Source organism: Mastomys coucha, unplaced genomic scaffold, assembly GCF_008632895.1.
Source record: "Mastomys coucha isolate ucsf_1 unplaced genomic scaffold, UCSF_Mcou_1 pScaffold9, whole genome shotgun sequence".
Taxonomy (NCBI): domain Eukaryota; kingdom Metazoa; phylum Chordata; class Mammalia; order Rodentia; family Muridae; genus Mastomys; species Mastomys coucha.
The window spans coordinates 100,279,422-100,299,911 of record NW_022196915.1 but is presented as its reverse complement, the minus strand read 5'-3'; the positions used below and the strand labels follow the sequence as shown (position 1 = coordinate 100,299,911).

At 37.9% G+C, this 20,490-nt stretch overlaps 1 protein-coding gene across 4 annotated transcripts in view; it reads right to left on the bottom strand.

Moving 5' to 3' along the window:
• Gpc5 (glypican 5) overlaps positions 1-20,490 on the bottom strand; it is a 1,368,055-nt gene that overhangs the window by 1,023,052 nt on the left and 324,513 nt on the right. For all 4 annotated transcript variants that reach the window (XM_031362935.1, XM_031362937.1, XM_031362938.1 and 1 more), the window contains exon 5: positions 17,833-17,958. In XM_031362935.1, the coding sequence (XP_031218795.1) occupies positions 17,833-17,958 (126 nt within the window). The remainder of the gene's footprint in view (positions 1-17,832; positions 17,959-20,490) is intronic.

Genomic DNA, 20,490 nt, shown 5'->3' with positions numbered 1-20,490 from the left:
AAAAAAAAAAAAAAAGAATGAGAAGCTCCTTGGTTTGGGATGCTGTCAGTGACAGACTTTTTATATCCTTACTACTGAGCGCTACAGTTGCAACCATGGTGGACAAGCAGGAAAGTTGTGAGGAACCCATGCATGGGAACCCATGTAACAGTTTTCAGCTGAATGTCCTAAAGGTTCAACTTTAGACTATGATCCCAAACTATACCAAATACATTATTCCAAATATCACATGATGCTATATAGTCTAAAATGTAGGGAATGGTCTGAATTTTTTGATCCTTCCTGTCATTAGGTAACAGCAGATTAAGAAATTTAGTTTTAACCTTTTTGGTTCATGTTCATACTTCCCCTTTGCCTAGAACCAGCCCTCAAACCTCTACGTGTACCCTGGTTCATCATGACTTTAGTCTTGGTGTGGCCGTGCTCTCCTGCATAGTGGTGTACTGGTGTCTTCTCTTCAGGGGCTACTTATCATTCCCTCAAACTTTTCCTTTCTGACTAGCTCTCACTTGCCCTCCATATCTTTGTAACATGTCAGAAATATCTCTGTAACATAAGAACATACACCATAGCTATATGCTTCCTCAAGAGATTATTGCGGAGCTACTTTCAGCTGAACTGGAATGAAGGGAACAAGGTAGACTGGATGATTGAAAGCTGAGAAAATTACAAGAGGTTTCTCATCCAAAGTTTAGCCTCAGCATACATGGACTAGACTGTGAGCCTCAGCACCTATGTAGCGGATGTGCAGTTTAATCTCCATCTAGGGCCCCCAGAAGCTGGAGTGGGGGCTGTCCCTAAAGCTTTGCCCTGACTATGGGATCCAATCCAGTCCCTTGTGTGGCCTCAATGGGAGAGGATGCTACTAACCCTGCACAGACTTGATGTGCCACCATGGGGAGATAAATAAATAAAGAGAACAAACAAACAAAGTCTAGCCTCCCCCGACCCACCAGGAGGCAATGAACTATGTATCAAAGCCTGGAGCTGAACACATCTGGAGACAAGGAAAGCAATCTTTGTGGAATTTAGTCAGGGGGCATTTTATGGCCTTTCAGCCAGTGCCAGCTATATGGAGTAGGTATCAGGAGTAAGATATTGTGAACCAATGCCTCTAGAGGTAGGGAATGACTATATCACAGATCAATAGAAACTGGACTGCCGTATGCACCCCAATTCCTTGCTCACTCTAATATTTTATCATAAAACTTTGTTCTGAAGATCTAACCCATCATTCAGTCTATTAGTGTGTGCTGGGATTCTCAACATCCAGGGATTATTGCTCCCCATTCTTGCCCTGGAGCCCAGAACCACATACATAACCACACACACACACACACACACACACACACATCCATTAAAAAAGGTCGATTAATGATCAACAGAGTGCAACCTAACATTCTGCCACAGAAATTCTTCCTGTGTAAATTTTCCCTGAAGTACCTTACAGTTTGAAAGGTTAACTCTGCTTCATTAAGGACAAAGGACAAGGACTCTTGAGAGCAGGTTTTAAGTACAAGTTTCTGCTGATTTCCCCACTACACTGGCCACCCATAAATTCTTCCTTGGTTTCTTTTGAAATAAAAATCTAAACATTTGTTTAGCAGTTGAAGTCTTCTTCATGGAGCTGAATGCTTTGTCATCTGAGCTGTTAGAAAACTTCTAGAAAGAAAAGCAACACATTAGCAAGTAAAAAGAACAGGAAGTGGCTAATTAGGAATCCCCAAACAGCCTCTTCCCCTCAATAGTATTAAAACATTTTTTTTACCATAAGTAAATAATACAAATAATAATAAAGTTTGCAGATGGATAGTCCCCAAAAGACACACACGAGAAATCATGATGAATGGTGTCAATCTACACACTAATGGGTCTGTCTGTGGATGCGTTTTTTGAGGCTTTCTGTGTTTACTTGGATAGAGTCCCAAAGAGAAGCTGACTTGCATGTCTGAATAAATAAATCCCTAATGAGCTTCCTGGTCCTGAAGCTTTCACATTCTACAAATGGCTTCATCTGCCTGCCTGGACTGGGCTAGAGCCTTTTGTCCAAAGAACATGTTGAAATTGCAGAAGCAAGTGATAATGAAAAGATCATGTTCAAAACACAAATATTTATCTCAATTAAAATACTACTAAAAATTATCTATAGAAATTGTGCCTTCCCTAGACTCCTTTAGACTGTCTTTACTTTAAATCATTAACAGTGAATTTTCCTCGTTTTATTTTTTCTTGTATTTTTGGAGCTGTTGTACACAGAACGGGGAGCATCGATCTTAGACTTACTTGCTGCTACTCTCCAGCTTATTGCCATCCATAAATAGAAATTCCCAAGCAAGTGCTATTATGAGAATATGTATAGATTTTATTTTCTGTACGTATATGAAAGAGTGGAGATTTTTAAAATCTCTTCATCTCCTGAAGAGTGGTGAAGATTCAAATATAGGCTAACTAACTTATATCAGTGATACTAAATAGCTTAGGAGAAAGTGACCCATGTTTCTCTTTGAGAAATGTATAATACTTAAAATTCTGTCTGGTTAAAGTTTTAACCATTTGAAATGCAAACTTCCTTATGTAGAAGGTACTCTGTACTTCAGAATAGAATCCTCTTAAATAACAACATTACTACGAAGCTCTCATCTAAGCAAGAAGCTCACATCACATCTAAGCACAACTCGCTCTGTCTGAGCACTTCAGTCCTGGAATAGAAATGTACACTGCCCTACATCCTCACGGTTTTACAATTATAGAAAAGTAAAGTAATATATATTCCTAAAACAAATAATCAGTGGGACATGCCAAATGATTCAATGGGTAAAGACACTTGCTACGAAGGCAAGCTTGTTTAGTTCAATTCCTAGAACTTCCATGGCAGAAGAAGAGAACCGACTTCTGAAAGTCAATCTCTGACCTCCTCATGTGTGTGACAGCATCAGTGTATCCCCCTCCCCAAGAAAATAAATAAGCAAATGCATTTGTTTAAAGAGAACGGCTAATATTTGCATGATATTGTGAAATATATTAGTTATAATATTTTTGCTTTTGAAAAGATGGAAAGTACATTCAGTGATCAATAGTAAAAGCACATAAGGTGGCTAGAGAGATGGATCAGTGGTTAAGATCACTGATTGCTCTTCCAAAGGTCCTGAGTTCAATTCCCAGCAACCACATGGTGGCTCACAACCACCTGGTGTGTCTGAAGACAGCTACAACATACTTGCATAAATAAATAAATAAATAAATAAATAAATAAATAAATAAATGTAAAAAATTAAAAATAAAATAAAAGCACATGAAATATAACCATTGAAATATGGTTTATTAATGAATCCTCCTATGTATACCTCCAGGTTTCTCCTCATATAGATATTTTCGATCACTACCTATAGTGCCTTCTTAAAAATCAAAGGTATATTCCATTTTTTTAAAAAAATACCATAATCCCCACAATTACATTCTAAAGTCCCTATTAAGTAGCATTTTTGTTGTTACTTCTGCATGCTAATAAAAGTCACATATGAAGCTTATTTTTTTATTTAGATGTTACTACATTTGAAGAAAAGTTCCTACAGGTAAAGCAGGTAAGACAGTGGTCAAGTACTATTGAATCATGGACACAGATTTTCTGGTTGCCCCTCTAAGAGACACATGAATAATCATGTCTTTTTCCTGGAGACAAATTTTTTTCTATATATTTTTGACAATATCAAGAAGTATCAAATGTAACTATCTAGACCAAATTAATAAATGAACAAACCTAACTGATTGGGTTTGTGTTTCTTGAATTTAGTTAATTGTGTTCTAGGGACTTAAGTTGATTTATACAAGAATATAATTGGAAATTTTTCTCCACCTTATTATCTCTTGGTCATACTAGAAGTCCAGTGTACTATACACTTCCCCAGAAAGCCCACCTGCCTCCATCTTATGAATGTTTATTACAATAGCTGGTGGTTTGAATGGAAAAAAGACATGGGGTGGGACACAAAGCTGAGGATGGGTGGATGCGAAAAGAGGAAGGGTAGATCTAGGAAAAGTTCAGGGATGGGGCTGATTGTGATCAAATGCATTGTATAAAACACTCAAACAATAAAAATGTTTGTATTAGACCAACACACTCATAACCATATGTAACACTTTTAAAGAAGGAGGGGCTAAGAGGAACAATCGCAACAATTAGTGGTATAGTAAATGATTTTAGAAGAATTCAATGTTTTTGAGACACAAAGTATTGCAATCAAGCAAATCCTCCCTGTAGAAAAGGCAATGATGTATAAACACTTGGTTTTGGCCTAATAAATATTACCATAGCAGAAGATAATGTTATGCAAGGACTCTGTCCTATGGTATTGGTAGACTTCCATTTTTCGCTCCTATGGTACCAGCTCAATCCTGTCTGGTTAACTTCTAATTAACAGGAATTTTTCAAAAGCCCTTACTTATTTCTAGGGTATGAAATATTCTTCAGAGACTCATGTTGAACTTGATGCCAGTTGCAGCAGCAGAGATGGATCCTTGGAAGCTTATTTAATTATGAGCGTTTTAACCATATCAATTATTGATTCATTGGTAAGTTTAAAGGCAAATGGACTACGCAGGTGAGGCATGTGGGGTCTACTAGAGGTAGTAAGTTATTGGCACATGCCTTTAAAATGAAAATTTTGCCTCTAGACCCTTTCAGAACCCTTGGACTCTCCTTCCCTCACTCCTTTCCTGGCTGGCATGAGGTTAGCAATTTTGTTCTACCACATTATACTGCCATGATGTTCTGCCTCATGACAGGACCAGAAACATTGGGCCCAAGAGGCCATGGCTAGAATTGCTTGTAATTATGACCCATATTAAATCTCTCCTCCTTATAGTTGGTTTTCTCCGGGATTTTGTCACAGTGAGGAATGCAGAATAACTAATACAGCTTATAAAGATCCATTGTTATGGTGAAGAGATTGGCCCCAAAGTCATGTTGAGATATAACTGCTATTGAAACAGCAGTAAGAGCTTCAAACTTTTAAGAGGTGCTTCTGACATAAGGTCTCTCAGTCATAGGTAGGACTAATGCCATTATTAAAGGTTCTTGTTACAGTTTGGATCTGCAACGGCACCAACAGGTTCATATTTTGAATACATAGTCCACAACTTGTGGCATTATTGTATGAAGTAAATGTTAGCCTAAGCAAGCCATTAGGAATGGATTCTGAAGGTGAATTTACCCATTCTTGCTAACTTGAGCATTTTGCTCCCCCACTTTCCCAGACTGGCCCATGGTGGCTGCCATAAGCTCCCTACCACAATGGAGTGGTGAAATTATGACCCACTTCTCCTTTACATTGCTTCTGTTGGGTATTTGATCATTACAAAGAAAAAAAGAAAGTACCACATGCACCCTCCTCCTTCTTTTTGTCTTTCTGCCATGTGAGAATTTCTTTTTTGCAAAGGTGGAGTAAGCTCCATGCCAGAAACCTAATCTTGGAAAGCAGAAGACTAGAACTGTGAACAAATACATTTTCTTGTTTATAATTTACCCACTCTCAGGTACTCTGACATAATAACACAAACATAAATAAATGATTGCTAGGAAAAATGTTGGTTCTAATATTTGGTCTTCAGTCTAAGCTACTAATACTGATCTCCTAAGTCCTTTGTAATTTCCTGCATAGAAATATCTAACTGAATCTTAAGTACCTTGATATATCCTGAGTGATAGGAACTCATATTTTAGTGAGGGGATACTTGGGCTCTGCATGAGGGCTGGTCCCCAGAAAGACCAAGGTATAATTAGCAATGTGAAACTTTCAGCTTTTCTCCTCATGTTCAGGAGAGTAGAGGTGAGATGTAGGAAAAGTGACTCAGTTGATGATCAATGACTTTGGATCGCTGATTCATCACGAAGTCTCCACCAATACCCCAAGGCTTTTGTGTTCAATGAGCATCCAAATTGCTGGGAAATTGGCGTGCCTAGAAAGGGTAGGACGCAGAGGCACATGTCTGCCCATGTGCTGTAGCCTAACCCTTTTCCAAGATAACCCTTCATCATTTGCACCACTCTTCAGTTCTTCCCTTCAGTTATTTCCTTTTCCATTAACTGACCAAAACCAAGCAATCATTTCTCTGAATTCCTTAAGCTATTCTAGTTAGAAATTTACCAAAGCAGAGTATGAGACTATAAAACTCTCCAGATATTAGCTACATCTCACACAAGCTGTGGGGAACTTGTGAACCTACAATTTGTGAATGGCATCTGAAGTAACACTTGTTCTGTGGAGCAAGGCTCTCAACATGTGGACTCTGTACTCATTCTGATTAGTGTCAGGTTGAGCTGAATTGGAGGAAATGCAGCCGCTGTCTGAGGAGAGCTGGGTATGCTATTGACATGGGAGAAGACGTTACATTTGGTGTCAGAAGTGATCTGAATTGAATGTGGATCCAGACAAAAAGCGCTTTAATGTTCAACTCCTGCAGCTTGAAATGCACAGTGACTTGTGGACATAGGTAGATTGAAACACCAAGCAGTTCCAGCACTGCAATACGTGACTTTAGTTCTTATAGCATCTTATCCCAGAGAACCCTGGGTCCTTTTGTCAGTCTGTCCCTCACACATTGGCTTTCCTTTTGTCCTCCAGACATGTGAAACATGAAGCTCTCTCTACTTGGAGAAGTCAAGTTTTCCCACATGGTAGTTCAAAGATGACCTCTCCACGGATGTTTTCCCTGGATATTTAACCTAACACACCCAAGCTCCGCAACACCAGCCCATGAGAACACAGGTTTTCCTTCCCCACCTAAACCAATGCTGGTTATTGTTAATTTTACTTAGTAACACATCTAGGATGTTGTACTCACTGATTAGATTCTTTTAGAGTTTTCATTTGGTAGAAAAGGTTATTTTTAGTTTTGGTTATTTATTAAGCTTACAGACATGGACTAAAGCAGTTTATCCTCCATAGTATAGAGTCTTCTGTTTCAATAGTAGTCTTGGGAACAAAAACAAAAATCCCCAGAAAATTAATACATTGCATCTTGTGAAATCCTTTAGACTTATGACTGCAACATAACTTCTCACTGGGGTTGTCAGGTTGCCCATCTTTCCTGGGAATCTTGGAATAGCCAGTTCCTGTAATGGTCTAAATACCACATACCCTTATACTATATCATTTATTTATCAACAATCTGTGTCTATAGTGTGGATCAAACAGGCTCTCTGATAGCTCATAGAGTCAATTTTTAATCTCTAGCTTTTGGTACGACAAGGAGAGAGGATCATTAAAAAGCAGGACCTAGCAAAATTTCTTCTTGTCATAGAGGAAATGCCCTTGAATGGATAGTAGGATGCTAGTTTCCTTCTCTTTGTTCCAGGACAAGAAGCAATATGGTTTACTCTGCCATATCTGTGAAGCCATAGACATCCACCAGAGCCCCAAGTCAGTATACCTAATCACCTCCAAGGTGGTGAGACTTTTCTTTCTGTAGATTGATAAATATAAAGTTATTTTTCCAGTAATAGAAAGCTAACACTATGTATACACACATATAGTGTGTGATTACATACAGTCATGTTTATATAGTCAATTTTAAATTTATGTGCACAATGTATCAATGTATGTATATATCCATATCCATGTGTATGTCTATATACACTTCATCACTTTCCTGCATAGAAATATGTATTCCAATTTGACAAATATGATGTCAACTTACCCAGATTCAATTTTGAGTCCCTGTACCCTGCCACGCACTTTGCGTGACAGCAGTTTGAGGCGAAAACTTCAAGGAAAGTCAGTCTCCTGCCCCGGCATTGTCGCCTGGCACCCCTAACTCAGAGGTAGCCCAGATATGTCCTCGTACTCGTGTGCTAGGTGCCCACCAAAATATGATTTATTTACAGCTGGACAAAATCGGACATTCCTCTCTGACCTTCACCAACGTTCCAACATCGTAGCCAAACCCTGGCTTGGAATTTACCCACCCAGACTAATTGCTTCCAGCATTGTGGGTAGGGCACACACATGTGGAATGCTTATCCCATGGCAAGGTCAAGTAAAATCCTCATTCTCAGTCACTTACTACACCTGAACCACTCCTAGGAATTAGCAAGAGACTGGTCTCTACTTCCCCAAAAGATTAACAAAGTGGGCCTTTTACCTAAGATGGGCGGGACCTTGAGCCTAGAGTGTGTATGTGAGAGACAGAATTCAGCAGTCGGCATTCAGCATTCGGACTCGCTCGCACTCGGACTAGAACCAGAACTTAGGTGGACTAGGACTTAGATTCATGCAGTCCTTAGCCCCCCTACCCCCCACCCAGGGCCCAAGCACTCTGGCCCAGCACCAGTCGAGATTCAAGAGATTGAGCATTCGAGATTCGAGCATTCAGCATTGAGGATTTGAGATTCGAGCCTCTACCCTCCTGGCTGGTCCACCCGCAGTCCCCTGGGACTCTGGCCGGGCCCATGCGGCCCGAGCATGCTTGGAGCCCAGGGGTGCTGCGCCAGTCCAGAGGAGATGGCTGCTGTTTTAGACCTAGTGTATTTTAGATGGCCTCAGATATACCTCGACTACTGAGCTGCCAGAGTTTTCATCTCTCTTTTGCAATGATTGTAAAAGCCTCGTGTCCTTTTTAAGAAATACACTCAGATCCTACACTACTTGTGTTGAGTCTATTTGTCACCAGCTGAATCCCATGAACACCTGACCAGAACCCATCATCCCGCAGAACAAGGGACCCTGTAAGAAACCCAGTCTGTGGCAGTACCCTACACTGTTTTTACTTACCAATAATTTTGGTATTTAAATATATCATGCTCACTTCATCTAAGCTTTTACTGTTTTTTTCACTTGATGCCTTTAAATGTCTAGATTTTCCCTATAGCAATAAAATGACCAGCATTTTATCTACACATGCAATTAAAGACACTTTCATATTTACTTTATATAAAATTCCTGTAAATGTACTTATATTCTCCCACATCTATATTTCTGCTTTTGTGAGTAGCAGCAAGTATTACTATATAGAATACCAACCTAGATATCAAAACTGCATCAAATAGCAACCAAAAATGGAGTTTTGTAACCCAGTCAGGCACAGGTTGGTTCTTGGAGGCAGGGGAAATACAATGGCTCTATGGTCTTTCTTAAAATAGGAACTGGTTTTCTATTTACTTAATTTCTCTGTTCTGTTTGGAGGAAATGCGGTTGAGGACCCCCTTCCAAATGTGAAATTCATCCCCTCCACAATCTAAGACTTACGTTAATTACTAATCACTCAAGCATCTGTAGCATGCATGTTTATAAATGTTATAATATATAAAATTGATTTAAGATGGAACTTTGAAAGTAGATTATGCAAACAGAAAAATAATTTGTATTCTTGAATCTCTCCCAAGTAAACAAAGAAATAGAAGTATTTCAGAGGAGTCAGAAAATAAAGTCTTCAGGAAAATGTAGCACAAAAACACACAAATTGTACAAGCCAAAACATATAAAGAAAAATAAACTATTACTGTGCATTTATTAATCTGGGAATCCTTTACCATCAGATTCTATGAACTCTTTAATAGCTTCTAGAAGAGCTCACTGATTTCTTCTGAGAAATAAGTAGATCTGGAGATGTTAGCAATCATATGTGCATGTAACGGATGAGTTGTGCAGAGAAATCAAATGAAGCTACGGTGGGACCTATTTGAAGAGAAAATATAAATGAATGACAATAATTTCTGATATCTATTCTAGTATGTTACTTCCAAATGGAACAAATAACTGGCTAATAAATTTATGTACTGTAATGTGGGGACATAGGAACTAGACTGAAAAGAAATATTTTATTAAAAAGAAACTATTTTTCAGGTAGAAATCCAGTGGGAATGTGAAAGTTAAGTGTGAAAATGATCTTACCAAAGCAGAATTGCCATCCTGGAACACCATACGATTGCTGCTGTTTTCAATAACATAATCTGAAAGTCACAAGTCAGAGGAACTGTGATGATGCAAACCAGACCCCAGAGAGAGCAACTTCTGTGCCACCGAGATGGGAAAAGGCCTGTTAGCTTTCCACTTCAGTGAACTCTTATCTTGCTTCCTTTTTTTAAACACTCCTCTACTCAAAGCCTCTGATAGAAGCATGTAACAAGTTAAAAATAGTCAATTTGTGTGGTGTCAGCATGCAAGAAGCTGAGTCGGCACAGGGTGATGACTGGTGTTCAACTGTATTGGGGTCCAGGCATTCTGTATACAATATGGATTTCCTGTGGGAACTCAGCAAGGAAAGAAAAGTAGCAAAATGTACCTCAGCATTAGAACTGTCATGTGACCATGGTGTGGGTGGCATGGTGTGATGGATGTTTATCACAGCTTTAGGGCATGATTTCTTGTCAACTGAGAGTTCATCACAATCAACACTATGCCTAGTCAGTGATCAACTATTTCCATAGTTGGAAAAAATAGGAGTACTATTTTTTTCCTTTTATCTCTGAAACACTCTTTGTTTTTCAACGTTAGTTCTGCTTTGAGAAGACTTATCTATTGCATGGGTAAAAAACATACTCTCTTTTTTCAAGCTGAAATAGTTGAGAAGCTCTCTTAAGATATATTTTTCTATTTTTTTATACCTAGTGTAATAGTCTCATTTAGAGTATTTTGGAAGTAATAACCCTCCTGCTTCAGTCTTATTGTACAATAATTATTCTTATAGATTTTGAAAAAATATTAAATTATTTGTATGCACATGTGTCTTTGTGGAGTATGTGCATGTAAGTTGCCAAGGGAGGCTAAAATATGTCAGGCGTCAGTCAGAGCCCCTGGAGGAGGGAATTACATAGGATTTTAACTGTTTAATATGGGTACTGGAACCCCAAGCCAAGTCTGCTGCAAAAACTGCACACATTATTAACTACTGAGGCATCTGCTCAACATCTATTGTTGTTTTTACTAATTTGCAAATTACCCTTCACATATGTTGATCTTTCTAAATAGGATTCTTGTGATACAAAATATAACTCATCTAATAATGAGTACACTGAGCTCCCCCTCACCCCCAGTTGTAGCTTTTAACTCCTGTCAGTAAGGAACCATCAATTAAAATAATCTTAAATGTATTGGTCATGGAAAGTCTTCTTCTTCTTCTTCTTCTTCTTCTTCTTCTTCTTCTTCTTCTTCTTCTTCTTCTTCTTCTTCTTCTTCTTCTCCTTCTCCTTCCTCTTTTCTCATTTTTAGTTCACACTTTCCACACTAAAATCTCCCAGCTCCAAAACTCCCAATTATACATGGAGAGTTAGAAGCATTTGTTGAAAAATTAGTGAAGTTCAGGGTTGACACACAGTCCAGAAATGGTTCATGCCACTATTGTTTCCCAAATTCAACTAGAACTTATTGGACAAGACTATGGGTGAATTTCAGATTTTCAAATACTACCTAAGGCTGAATGCTTCCATTATAGGACTTATACTGCTTACAGGACCAATTGGTAACCAAGCATCCTTCAGGCATCAACAGTGATTTAGAAGATCCAAAAACTGGTCATCATTTTACTTTAGTGGCAAGTAAGAGTGGCTCTTTAGTGGAATTAGTTCTACAGTTTATATTTGCAACTTGTAAAGTGCAACTCTCCAAGAATAATGGTGTGCCCTTAACTAGAGGCAACTGATTATCAAGCTAGCAAGATCCTAACATCTCCCTTATTATTTTCTATGAACACACTCAATGGAATGGTTAACCTACAGACTACAGTTTAAAGGAAAATAAAACTATGGAAAGAAAGAATTCAATAAAGCAGCTCAAGGCTGGCTGCTGTCCAAGATACTCTATAGCTGAGAATGTGGAAAATTCATTCTATATCTGTTGTAAATATCGTACATCAACTACACCTATATGCATACTGTCAGGCTCAAAATGGAGATTTGGGATGCAATTAATCTACATACAGCATCTTTACAGCCATACTTTTCATTTCTATCATTCAAGGACAGGTGTGTCTCAGTTATCCCCTTACAAATCATTCTAAAATTAGACTTTGTCAATTTTTCAAAGATTCTTTTTATATTGTATTTGTAAAAGTGTTTGCTTTCATGTACGTATCTCACTGCATGTATATTTAGTAAACCTTGGAAAGCAGAAAAAGATATTAGATCCTCTAGAACTAGAGTTACTGAGGGTTGGGAGCTACCATGTTGGTTATGGGAACTGAACCTGGTTCCTCTGGAAGAATAGCAATTACTCTTAACTCCTGAGCCACTTTTCTAGTGTGAGAATTCAGACTTTGTAGAAGCTTTGCATCTTTGTACATCTCCAACACTACATCCCTTTAGTAGGACGATTCTGCCTAACATGTTTTAACCAATGCATTTGAGATAGATGAGCTCACTGGACTTTGGTTTCATACTGTCAATGAAGTACACATCGATGAGATATTCATGACCCTAGTGCTAAGTCAAAGAAAACCAGGAATCAGCACCCAGAGCAGATGCAGGTAGGCAGTTTGAAGATTCATCCCCCTTCTGTAATTTTGTTGAAGATATTTACTGGCCCATTACATTGGGAGTCTTCACTCTCTTCCATACCTATTATCCTTAGGTTTGGTCTTCTTATTGTGTCCTGGATGTCCTGGTTGTTTTTGCTTTTTGCATTTTCCTTGACTGTTGTGTCAATGTTTTCTATGGTGTCTTCTGACCCTGAGATTAGCTCTTCTATCTCTTGTATTCTGTTGGTGATGCTTGCATCTATGACTCCTGATTTCTTTCCTAGGGTTTTTTATCTCCAGGGTTGTCTCTCAATCTAATATTTTATAGATTTTAAGGAATATGACAAAAAAGATATTGTAGGTATTGAAAAGGGGGTCTCTAGGAGGAATTGGGGTAAAAAAGGGAAACAATGTGATTTAATTCTATTTACTTAAAATACGTTTTCAAATGTTAACAAATTCAGATAAATTGAAATCATGTAATTTTTCTCATCATATTGCAATAAAAGTTAAAAAGAAAAGGAAAATATGTAGTAAAAAAGAAGATTCATCCCCCTTCTACACTGTCAGGTGTTCAAGTTCACTTAGAGCCTACTATCAACAGCCTACTATCAGTACTTCCCACAGTCCAAATCTCAGTGTCCAGTACTACTTACGACAGTGGCTTTCTATCAACCTGTGAGTCACACCCCATTTGAGGCTCAAACGACCTTTCACAGGGGCACATAAGACCATAGGAAAATACAGATATTTACATATGATTCATAATAGTAGCAAAGCTACAGTTATGAAGAAGCCATGAAAATAATTTTGTGGTTTGGGAGTCATCACAACACGTGGAACAGTATTAAAAGGTTATAAGATTAGGAAGGCTGAGAACCACTGACTTACAGATATAATTTACCCATCGTTAGTTTATCTTCAGAAGAATCACTCATGTATACTCAATGATATTAATTGTTTTCAAGCCTCCCTATTAATACAAAGGCTTTACTCTAAAAGAAACTAGGACAGAAGAAAGATGTGCTATATAACACAAAAGGCTTTATAGGTAGTACAGTAAGTTAGAGGTTTCAACACACCAGTCAGGGAGTTCATTCTAATAAAACATGAGGTGAAAGCAGGAACTTGGCAAAGTGGAATGCATAGTCACATGGATAAAATAATTTAGCTGGAAATTACTCTTTTTAATAGTTGAGTTTCCATATTCTGATGTAGATTTCTGAGATGAATAAGCCCACAAATCCCAATTTGAACACCCTTTAGTTCCAACCAATTATATTGTGGCTGTAGTATATAAAAATAATGAGTGGGGAAAGGATGGGTATGAGAAAGAACAAAAGAAACATTGAAAGCAAAATTGCTTTCCTGTTAGGTGATAGATGAAAGTGGGGGGGGGGGAGAAGAAGTTAAACCATTCTTGTTGAGAAAAACGTCCTCGTTGAAATAGAAAGTGATAATACATAAGTATCATTAAAGGACTGCTAACATTTTCTCTATTTTTACTTGATTTTAAAGATTCAGTCATAATCATTTAAGAAAATGGTTGCCTTATCATAAGAACTAGAGAGAAAAAATAAAAACCAACTGGATTATGCCAGAAGCATTAGGAAACATTAACTAAATCAAGATTAAGTAGAGATTATATAGCTTATTAATTTTACTAGGGTATTTAACAGCTCCTGGCTGTTTCAGGGGCTAATATAGAGATCATGAATTCCTGTATATCGAGGGAAAGTTACTAGATTTTCCATCTACTAATAACAAGGCGGATGCAAGCTGTGCTAATTAAGGGACTGTCATCTAAGCTTCACTGCCCAGAGGGCAGTGGAAAACTCATTGAACAATCAATTACAATTACAGATAACTGAGAACAGAGTAGGGACTAGCACGCATTCCAGAGAACAATTTTGTTTCAAGATAGCTAAAGAGTGTGGTAGATAAAATGGACCTTCAGGGATGCAGATCACATAGATTGCAGCAGCAGCTCATTTTCATCTGTAATCAAGAACTTGGCCTATTGGCCTCAGTGTCCTACTAGGGTATATGGCACAAAGGTTGTCTTTAAAATTGCTGGAATTAAAATAGACATTTTATTTTTCAGATGTTAGCTCTCCTTACACTACAGATATTTTAATCATTTTTCTCTTACACTCACAAGCACCCAATTTAATAGACTCTGATGATATAGAAGCAGTCTCTAGATTCTCCACAGCTGTGCACATAAATAATCTTATCAGTCACCTCCTAACAAATGCCTGCAGGAGACGGAACACTGCCAAAATAATCACTCCAGCCTTATAATGAGTGATAAAATCAATCTTGGCAACCAATTTAGTGTGTTGATGTGTTTGGCATAATTTCCCAGAATGGATGCAATGGGTAGTATAACATACCATAAAAAGGATAATCGTCTTTGCCCCTAAATGTGACACACATTCACTTGGTATCAACTTTCCCAAAATTGAATGGCATTATTTGTTTTAACTAACGGTATGTCTCTAAAATGAATGCTTAATGCAAGGGCTTCATATAGCTCTCCACTGTGAATCTTGCTAAAATTTGTTTTGGATCATAATTGAAAATGCAATATAAGTCAAGCATATAAAAATAAAAGGTTCCCATGAAAGTTCCCTCAGAGACAAAATATGCCCAACACATCAGCTTTAGTACATTAGAGTTATCTTTGGAGAAGTAGATGACTCAACGCCTAGGTTTCTTTCCTTATTGCTTCAAAATGATCATAACTGAAATATGTTTACTAACAATAGATGTTGGGAGCAGCGAAAATGTTGGCTCATTCCATAAGTAGTCACAGGAAAGTCTCCAGAGCCATGCTAGGCAAACAAAATATCCAGAAGGAAGACGAAGGGATCCACTGAGGTAACAGACTCCATATAAATAGTTCAGGAAGATAATGGCAGAGTGAAATTTGTTCTCAAGGGCTGGAGTCTCTGCACATGCCTCTTGTTAGTAAACAGTAGTCTTTAGTAGTATGGGGAAGGGAAGGAATAGAGTATAATGAAGAGAAGATCCAGAATTACTTTGCTCTAGAAATATAGACACTTCATGGAGAACTCTACCGAAAGACGTGCGTTCTAAATTCAAATGTACGGGGTGTTAAAGATTACATTTAGGAAAGAAATTTTAAAAACAGAAAAGAGACTGAGGGAAAGGAGGTCCAATGACAGACCCAAACTTGGATCCAGCTTAAGGGAAGGCTCCAAGGCCTGACATTATTACTGATAGGAGTCTAGCATGGCTGCCCTCCGAGAGACCCAACAGGCAGCTGAAACAGTTAGATGCAGATATTTACACCCAACCAATGGACAGAAGCTGGTGTCTCCTGTGGTTGAATTAGGGAAGAAGCTGAGAAGGAGGGCGACCCTGTAGGAGGGCCAACAGCCTCCATTAGCCTGGATCCCCGAGATCTCTCAGACACTGTACCACTAACCAGGCAGCATACACCAGCTGATATGAGGCTCCCAACATATATACAGCAGAGAACTGCCAAGTCTGGGTTCAGTCAGAGAAAATGCACCTAACCTTCAAGAGACTGGAGGCCCCAGGGAGATTGGGAGGCACGGTTGGGTCGGGGACATCCTCATGGAGATGGGATTGGTGAGTAAGGAGTTATGGGATGTGAAACAGTCAAAGGGTAGACCAGGAGGGGGATAAATCTGGAGTGTAAAAAAAAGATTAAATAATAACTAAAAAAAAAAAAAGTAAAGAAATTTTGTTATATGAATTGAAGGTTTCTATCCAAAAGCTTTTGCTAAGTTATTCACTTCTCCTATTATACAAACCTCAACGAAGTAACAAAAGACTTATACAAACTGAACACAAATACTTACAAATGCTTACAGATAAAGATTTGGATAACACAGTTTAACACAATATAGCAGAGTAAATAAATTTACATTAAATGCTTATGATAAATCTTTCATTCGCCACCATGTGATTCTCACTCATCTTTGTTAAAAATCTTTTCTATGGAAGCCTTCACTTCAATTTGAATAATATGCAGAAAAAGGTTATCATTCAAAGTAAAAATTAATTAGTGGAATGTAGAAGGAAAAATATGGACAGAACTATTTTATCCATTCAAATGCATATTATGATTGCTCTCAGTATGTGTAAAATAAATTTTTTAAAGATTTATTTATTATTATAAATAAGTACACTGTAGCTGACTTCAGAAACACCAGAAGAGGGCGTCAGATTTTATTACGGGTGGTGGTTGTGAGCCACCATGTGGTTCTGGGATTTGAATTTAGGACCTTTGGAAGAGCAGTCAGTGCTTTTACCCACTGAGCCATCTTGCCAGCCCGGTGTGAAATAAAAATTTTAAAATATAGTCCAAGATTCAAAGAACATAATGACAAATATTCTAGTCAGATCACCAAATACTTTATATTTCAATTTACAGTTTTTATTTCCAAAATCATTTTCTGTGAATGTTCATAATCTCTGAGATTCATTAATTAACTATAACATAAGAATATATAGCTTCTTAGTATAATGAATATGAACACCTGGGATTCTTTTTTTAAAAAATTTATTACAGACAACTGTTTTGAAAGTGTACTGTCATAATGTATTTATCAGAGTAACAACTCACTCCACAATATTTGAAGTGAATGTGTCTTTGAGGTGAAAGGTAAGCCATGAGACACCAGATGCAGTAGGGACGTAAGGGAGCAGACACACTGTCTTTCTTTTCTATCCGACAGCTGAAATAAAGTGAATTTTCCCAGATTCAGACACAACTTTCAATGAATTCAAAGCCTAACTGGGGAGTATATAAATGAAAGCATGTTTTACTTTATGCTTTAGAAATACTCTTCTCTCCCTCCTTCTTCTCCTCTCTCTTCTCCCTTTCTCCATCCCCCTTTCCCTCCCCCTCTCTCATTGCATGAGTATTCAGGTTTCACCTAAGTTACTCACAATCATGAAGTTAAAAAATAAGACAAATAAAACTAACAAAAGAGAAGACAACAATGTAAAGGTTGGGGTTGTTGTGTATATTGGATCCAGGTGGAAATAAAGAAAGAACTTTCAATTCCAAACATGGTGGCTTCAGAGTTGAAATGGAAAGAAGGATCAAAGTTATTGAGGAAAGTAAAAGAAAGGGAAGAACCTACAATCTGTGTTATAAAGTAACAACTGAGAGCATCCATTTTAAAGTCAGGGAGAGAAAGCAAGGAAGGATGAACCTGCAATCCGTGTTATAAAGTAACAACTGAGAGCATCCATTTTAAAGTCAAGGAGAGAAAGCAAGGAAGGATGAACCTGCAATCTGTGTTATAAAGTAACAACTGAAAGCATCCATTTTAAAGCCAGGGAGAGAAAGCAAGGAAGGAGAGGCGTTTACACGGGACTAACCTTGTGACTATGTCCTCCCCATTCCAGCAGGCTCTTCCTTCTGCAGCAGCCAATTCATTGACACAAAGCTGGTCAGCCAGGCCACCATAGAAGGACCTGTGCAGCCGAAGGCTATTGATGAATTGTCTGAATGAAGAAAACAAAAGAAAAACAAACAAACAAACAAAATAATGTAAAATCCATGGAGATCTACATAAATATTACTGCACACAACTTATAGAAAGCTATGGTTAACTTATGTTCATAAAGTTCACATACTTTTCTAACAACAGGTAAAAACACATTATTCTATAAAAGATTACCATGTTAATATTTAAATTTATCTTTAGACTACAAATTTTTCACTAGCTATGAGTCTTGTTTTAAAGGCAGACATTATTAAATACCATGCACCTAGACACACACGCACACACACACATATACACACATGCACACAAACACACACACACACACACACTTTATTCAGTTTCTTTAAGCTCCTCCCTAGCTATTGGCATCTAAACACAGTAACACTCTTTATTTTCTATTTCAAGTGGAAAATCTGATACACTTACAACTCCCTAATGAATTGCCTATCTAGTAAAGGTGTAGTCAACTTAGATCACATTTCTGAGTCTTTGGTAACAAAGAATACAATGGAGGATATTTTACTACTCAAGCCCTATGTATATATATATAAAATATTAAAATAAAATTTAATGGAGTGAAGATTATTTTGTGTATCAACTAAGGTTTTATTCTGTTTTCTTCATTCATATTCTATTCTCCTGCCCCTGAGGATTATAGAAGGGAAAAGTCAATGGTAATGAAGGATTTTGCATTTTTTGCTTAAAAGGCCAAAACTTTTGAGTTTTAAAATTAGGTCTTGGAAGGACAAGCAATGTTTGCTTTGCAAATTCAAAAGCCAGTGATAACCAAAATTCATAAAACCTAGGCAACTGTGATGGCCTCCTGCAATATACACACAAGAACCAGAGACAGAATACCTCAGAGGCAAGCTTCATAATTGAAATAGCCATAATTGGGGAGCTCGGGCTTCAGCAAGACACTCTGTCTCAACAGCTAAAATGGAGGAGGACTCCAACATCACTTCCAGACCCCCCATTTATGTGTTACATATGTACATAAATGTGTACCTACATACATAAAACTGTAATACACATACTACACACACGAACACAATCAAGAATTAACTTGTAAAATAGGAACTTTAAGATGATTTCTAACAGAGGTCAGTGACATCATTCACTGATACATGCAAGGAAGAGACAGCCCTTCCTTAGACTCCCACCTCATATTTACAGCCACTTTTACCCTGTTTAATATCTTCATCTTTGTCATCCCGAGCCTACTGTGTGTGTGTGTTGTGTGTGTCTGTGTGTGTTGTGTGTGAGCCTGTGTGTGTATTTTGTGTGTGTTATGTGTATTTTGTGTGTGTTATGTGTGAGTTATGTGTCTGTTTCTGTGTGTGTTCTATATGCTTGTTGTGTGTGTCTGTGTGTTGTGTGTGTGTGTGTTCTGTGTATATGTTTTGTGTTGTGTGTGTCTGTGTGTGTTGTGTGTTTGTATGTGTTCTATATGTGTGTTGTGTGTGTCTCTGTGTATGTTCTATGTGTGATTCTGTATATTCTGTATGTATATATCTTCTGGGGTATGTGTATGTTGTGTATGTGTTGTGTGTGTTTCTGTGTTTTTATTGTGTACATGTTGTGTGTATGTTGTGTGTATTCTGTGTGTGTTGTGTGCATCTTTATGTGTTGTGTGTATGTTCTATGTGTTGTGTGTGTTCTGTGTGTTGTGTGTGTTGTGTGTATATTATATTTATTCTGTGTGTGTTATGTGTATCTGTGTGTGGTGTGTGTCTATATGTGTTGAGTGTGTTGTGTGTGTTCTGTGTGTGTTCTGTGTGTTGCGTGTGTTCTATAAGTGGTATGTGTGTTCTGTGTGTATTGTATTGTGTTCTCTGTGTTGTGTGTGTTCTGTGTGTGTTGTATGTGTGCTATGTGAGTTTTGTGTGTGTTATATGTGTGTTGTATGTGTTCTGTGAGTGGTGTGTTTGTTCTGTGTGTTATCTATGAGTGGTGTGTGTGTTCTCTGTGTGTTGTATGTGTGTTGTATGTGTTCTGTGTGTGTTGTCTGTGTGTTGTGTGTTATGTGTATGTTGTATGTGTGTTGTGTGTGTTGTGTATGTGTCTGCATGTGTACTGTGTGTGTTCTGTGTGTGTTGTATGTGTGTTGTGTGTGTGTGTCTCTGTGTTGTATGTGTTCTCATTATATTTTGCAGCTACATCTCTCTCCCTGTTCTAGGTAAAATATTCAAGCAGGCAGGGGTTCTTTTCCTTTGCCTGTTTTGTTTTATTCATTGCCTTGGATCTGAGAGTAATGATAGCAGGAGTACATCTGATAAACTGTCATCTGAGTAATAAATGACTAAACTCTAAGAAGTAATCGGAGTATTTGGGTTGATATTTTGTGGGAATGCCCATCTAGAGAATTAAGTCAAATACTTACTTTTCAAACTTTGAAAATGTAAACATCATCTTAGAGTCTTGCAAGCATGCAGATGTAGATCTGGCAGGTCCACATAGGGACCAGAATTCTATATTTCACAAGGGCCTGCAAACGCTGTCTATGCTAGTGGTTCAAGAGTCATGAGTG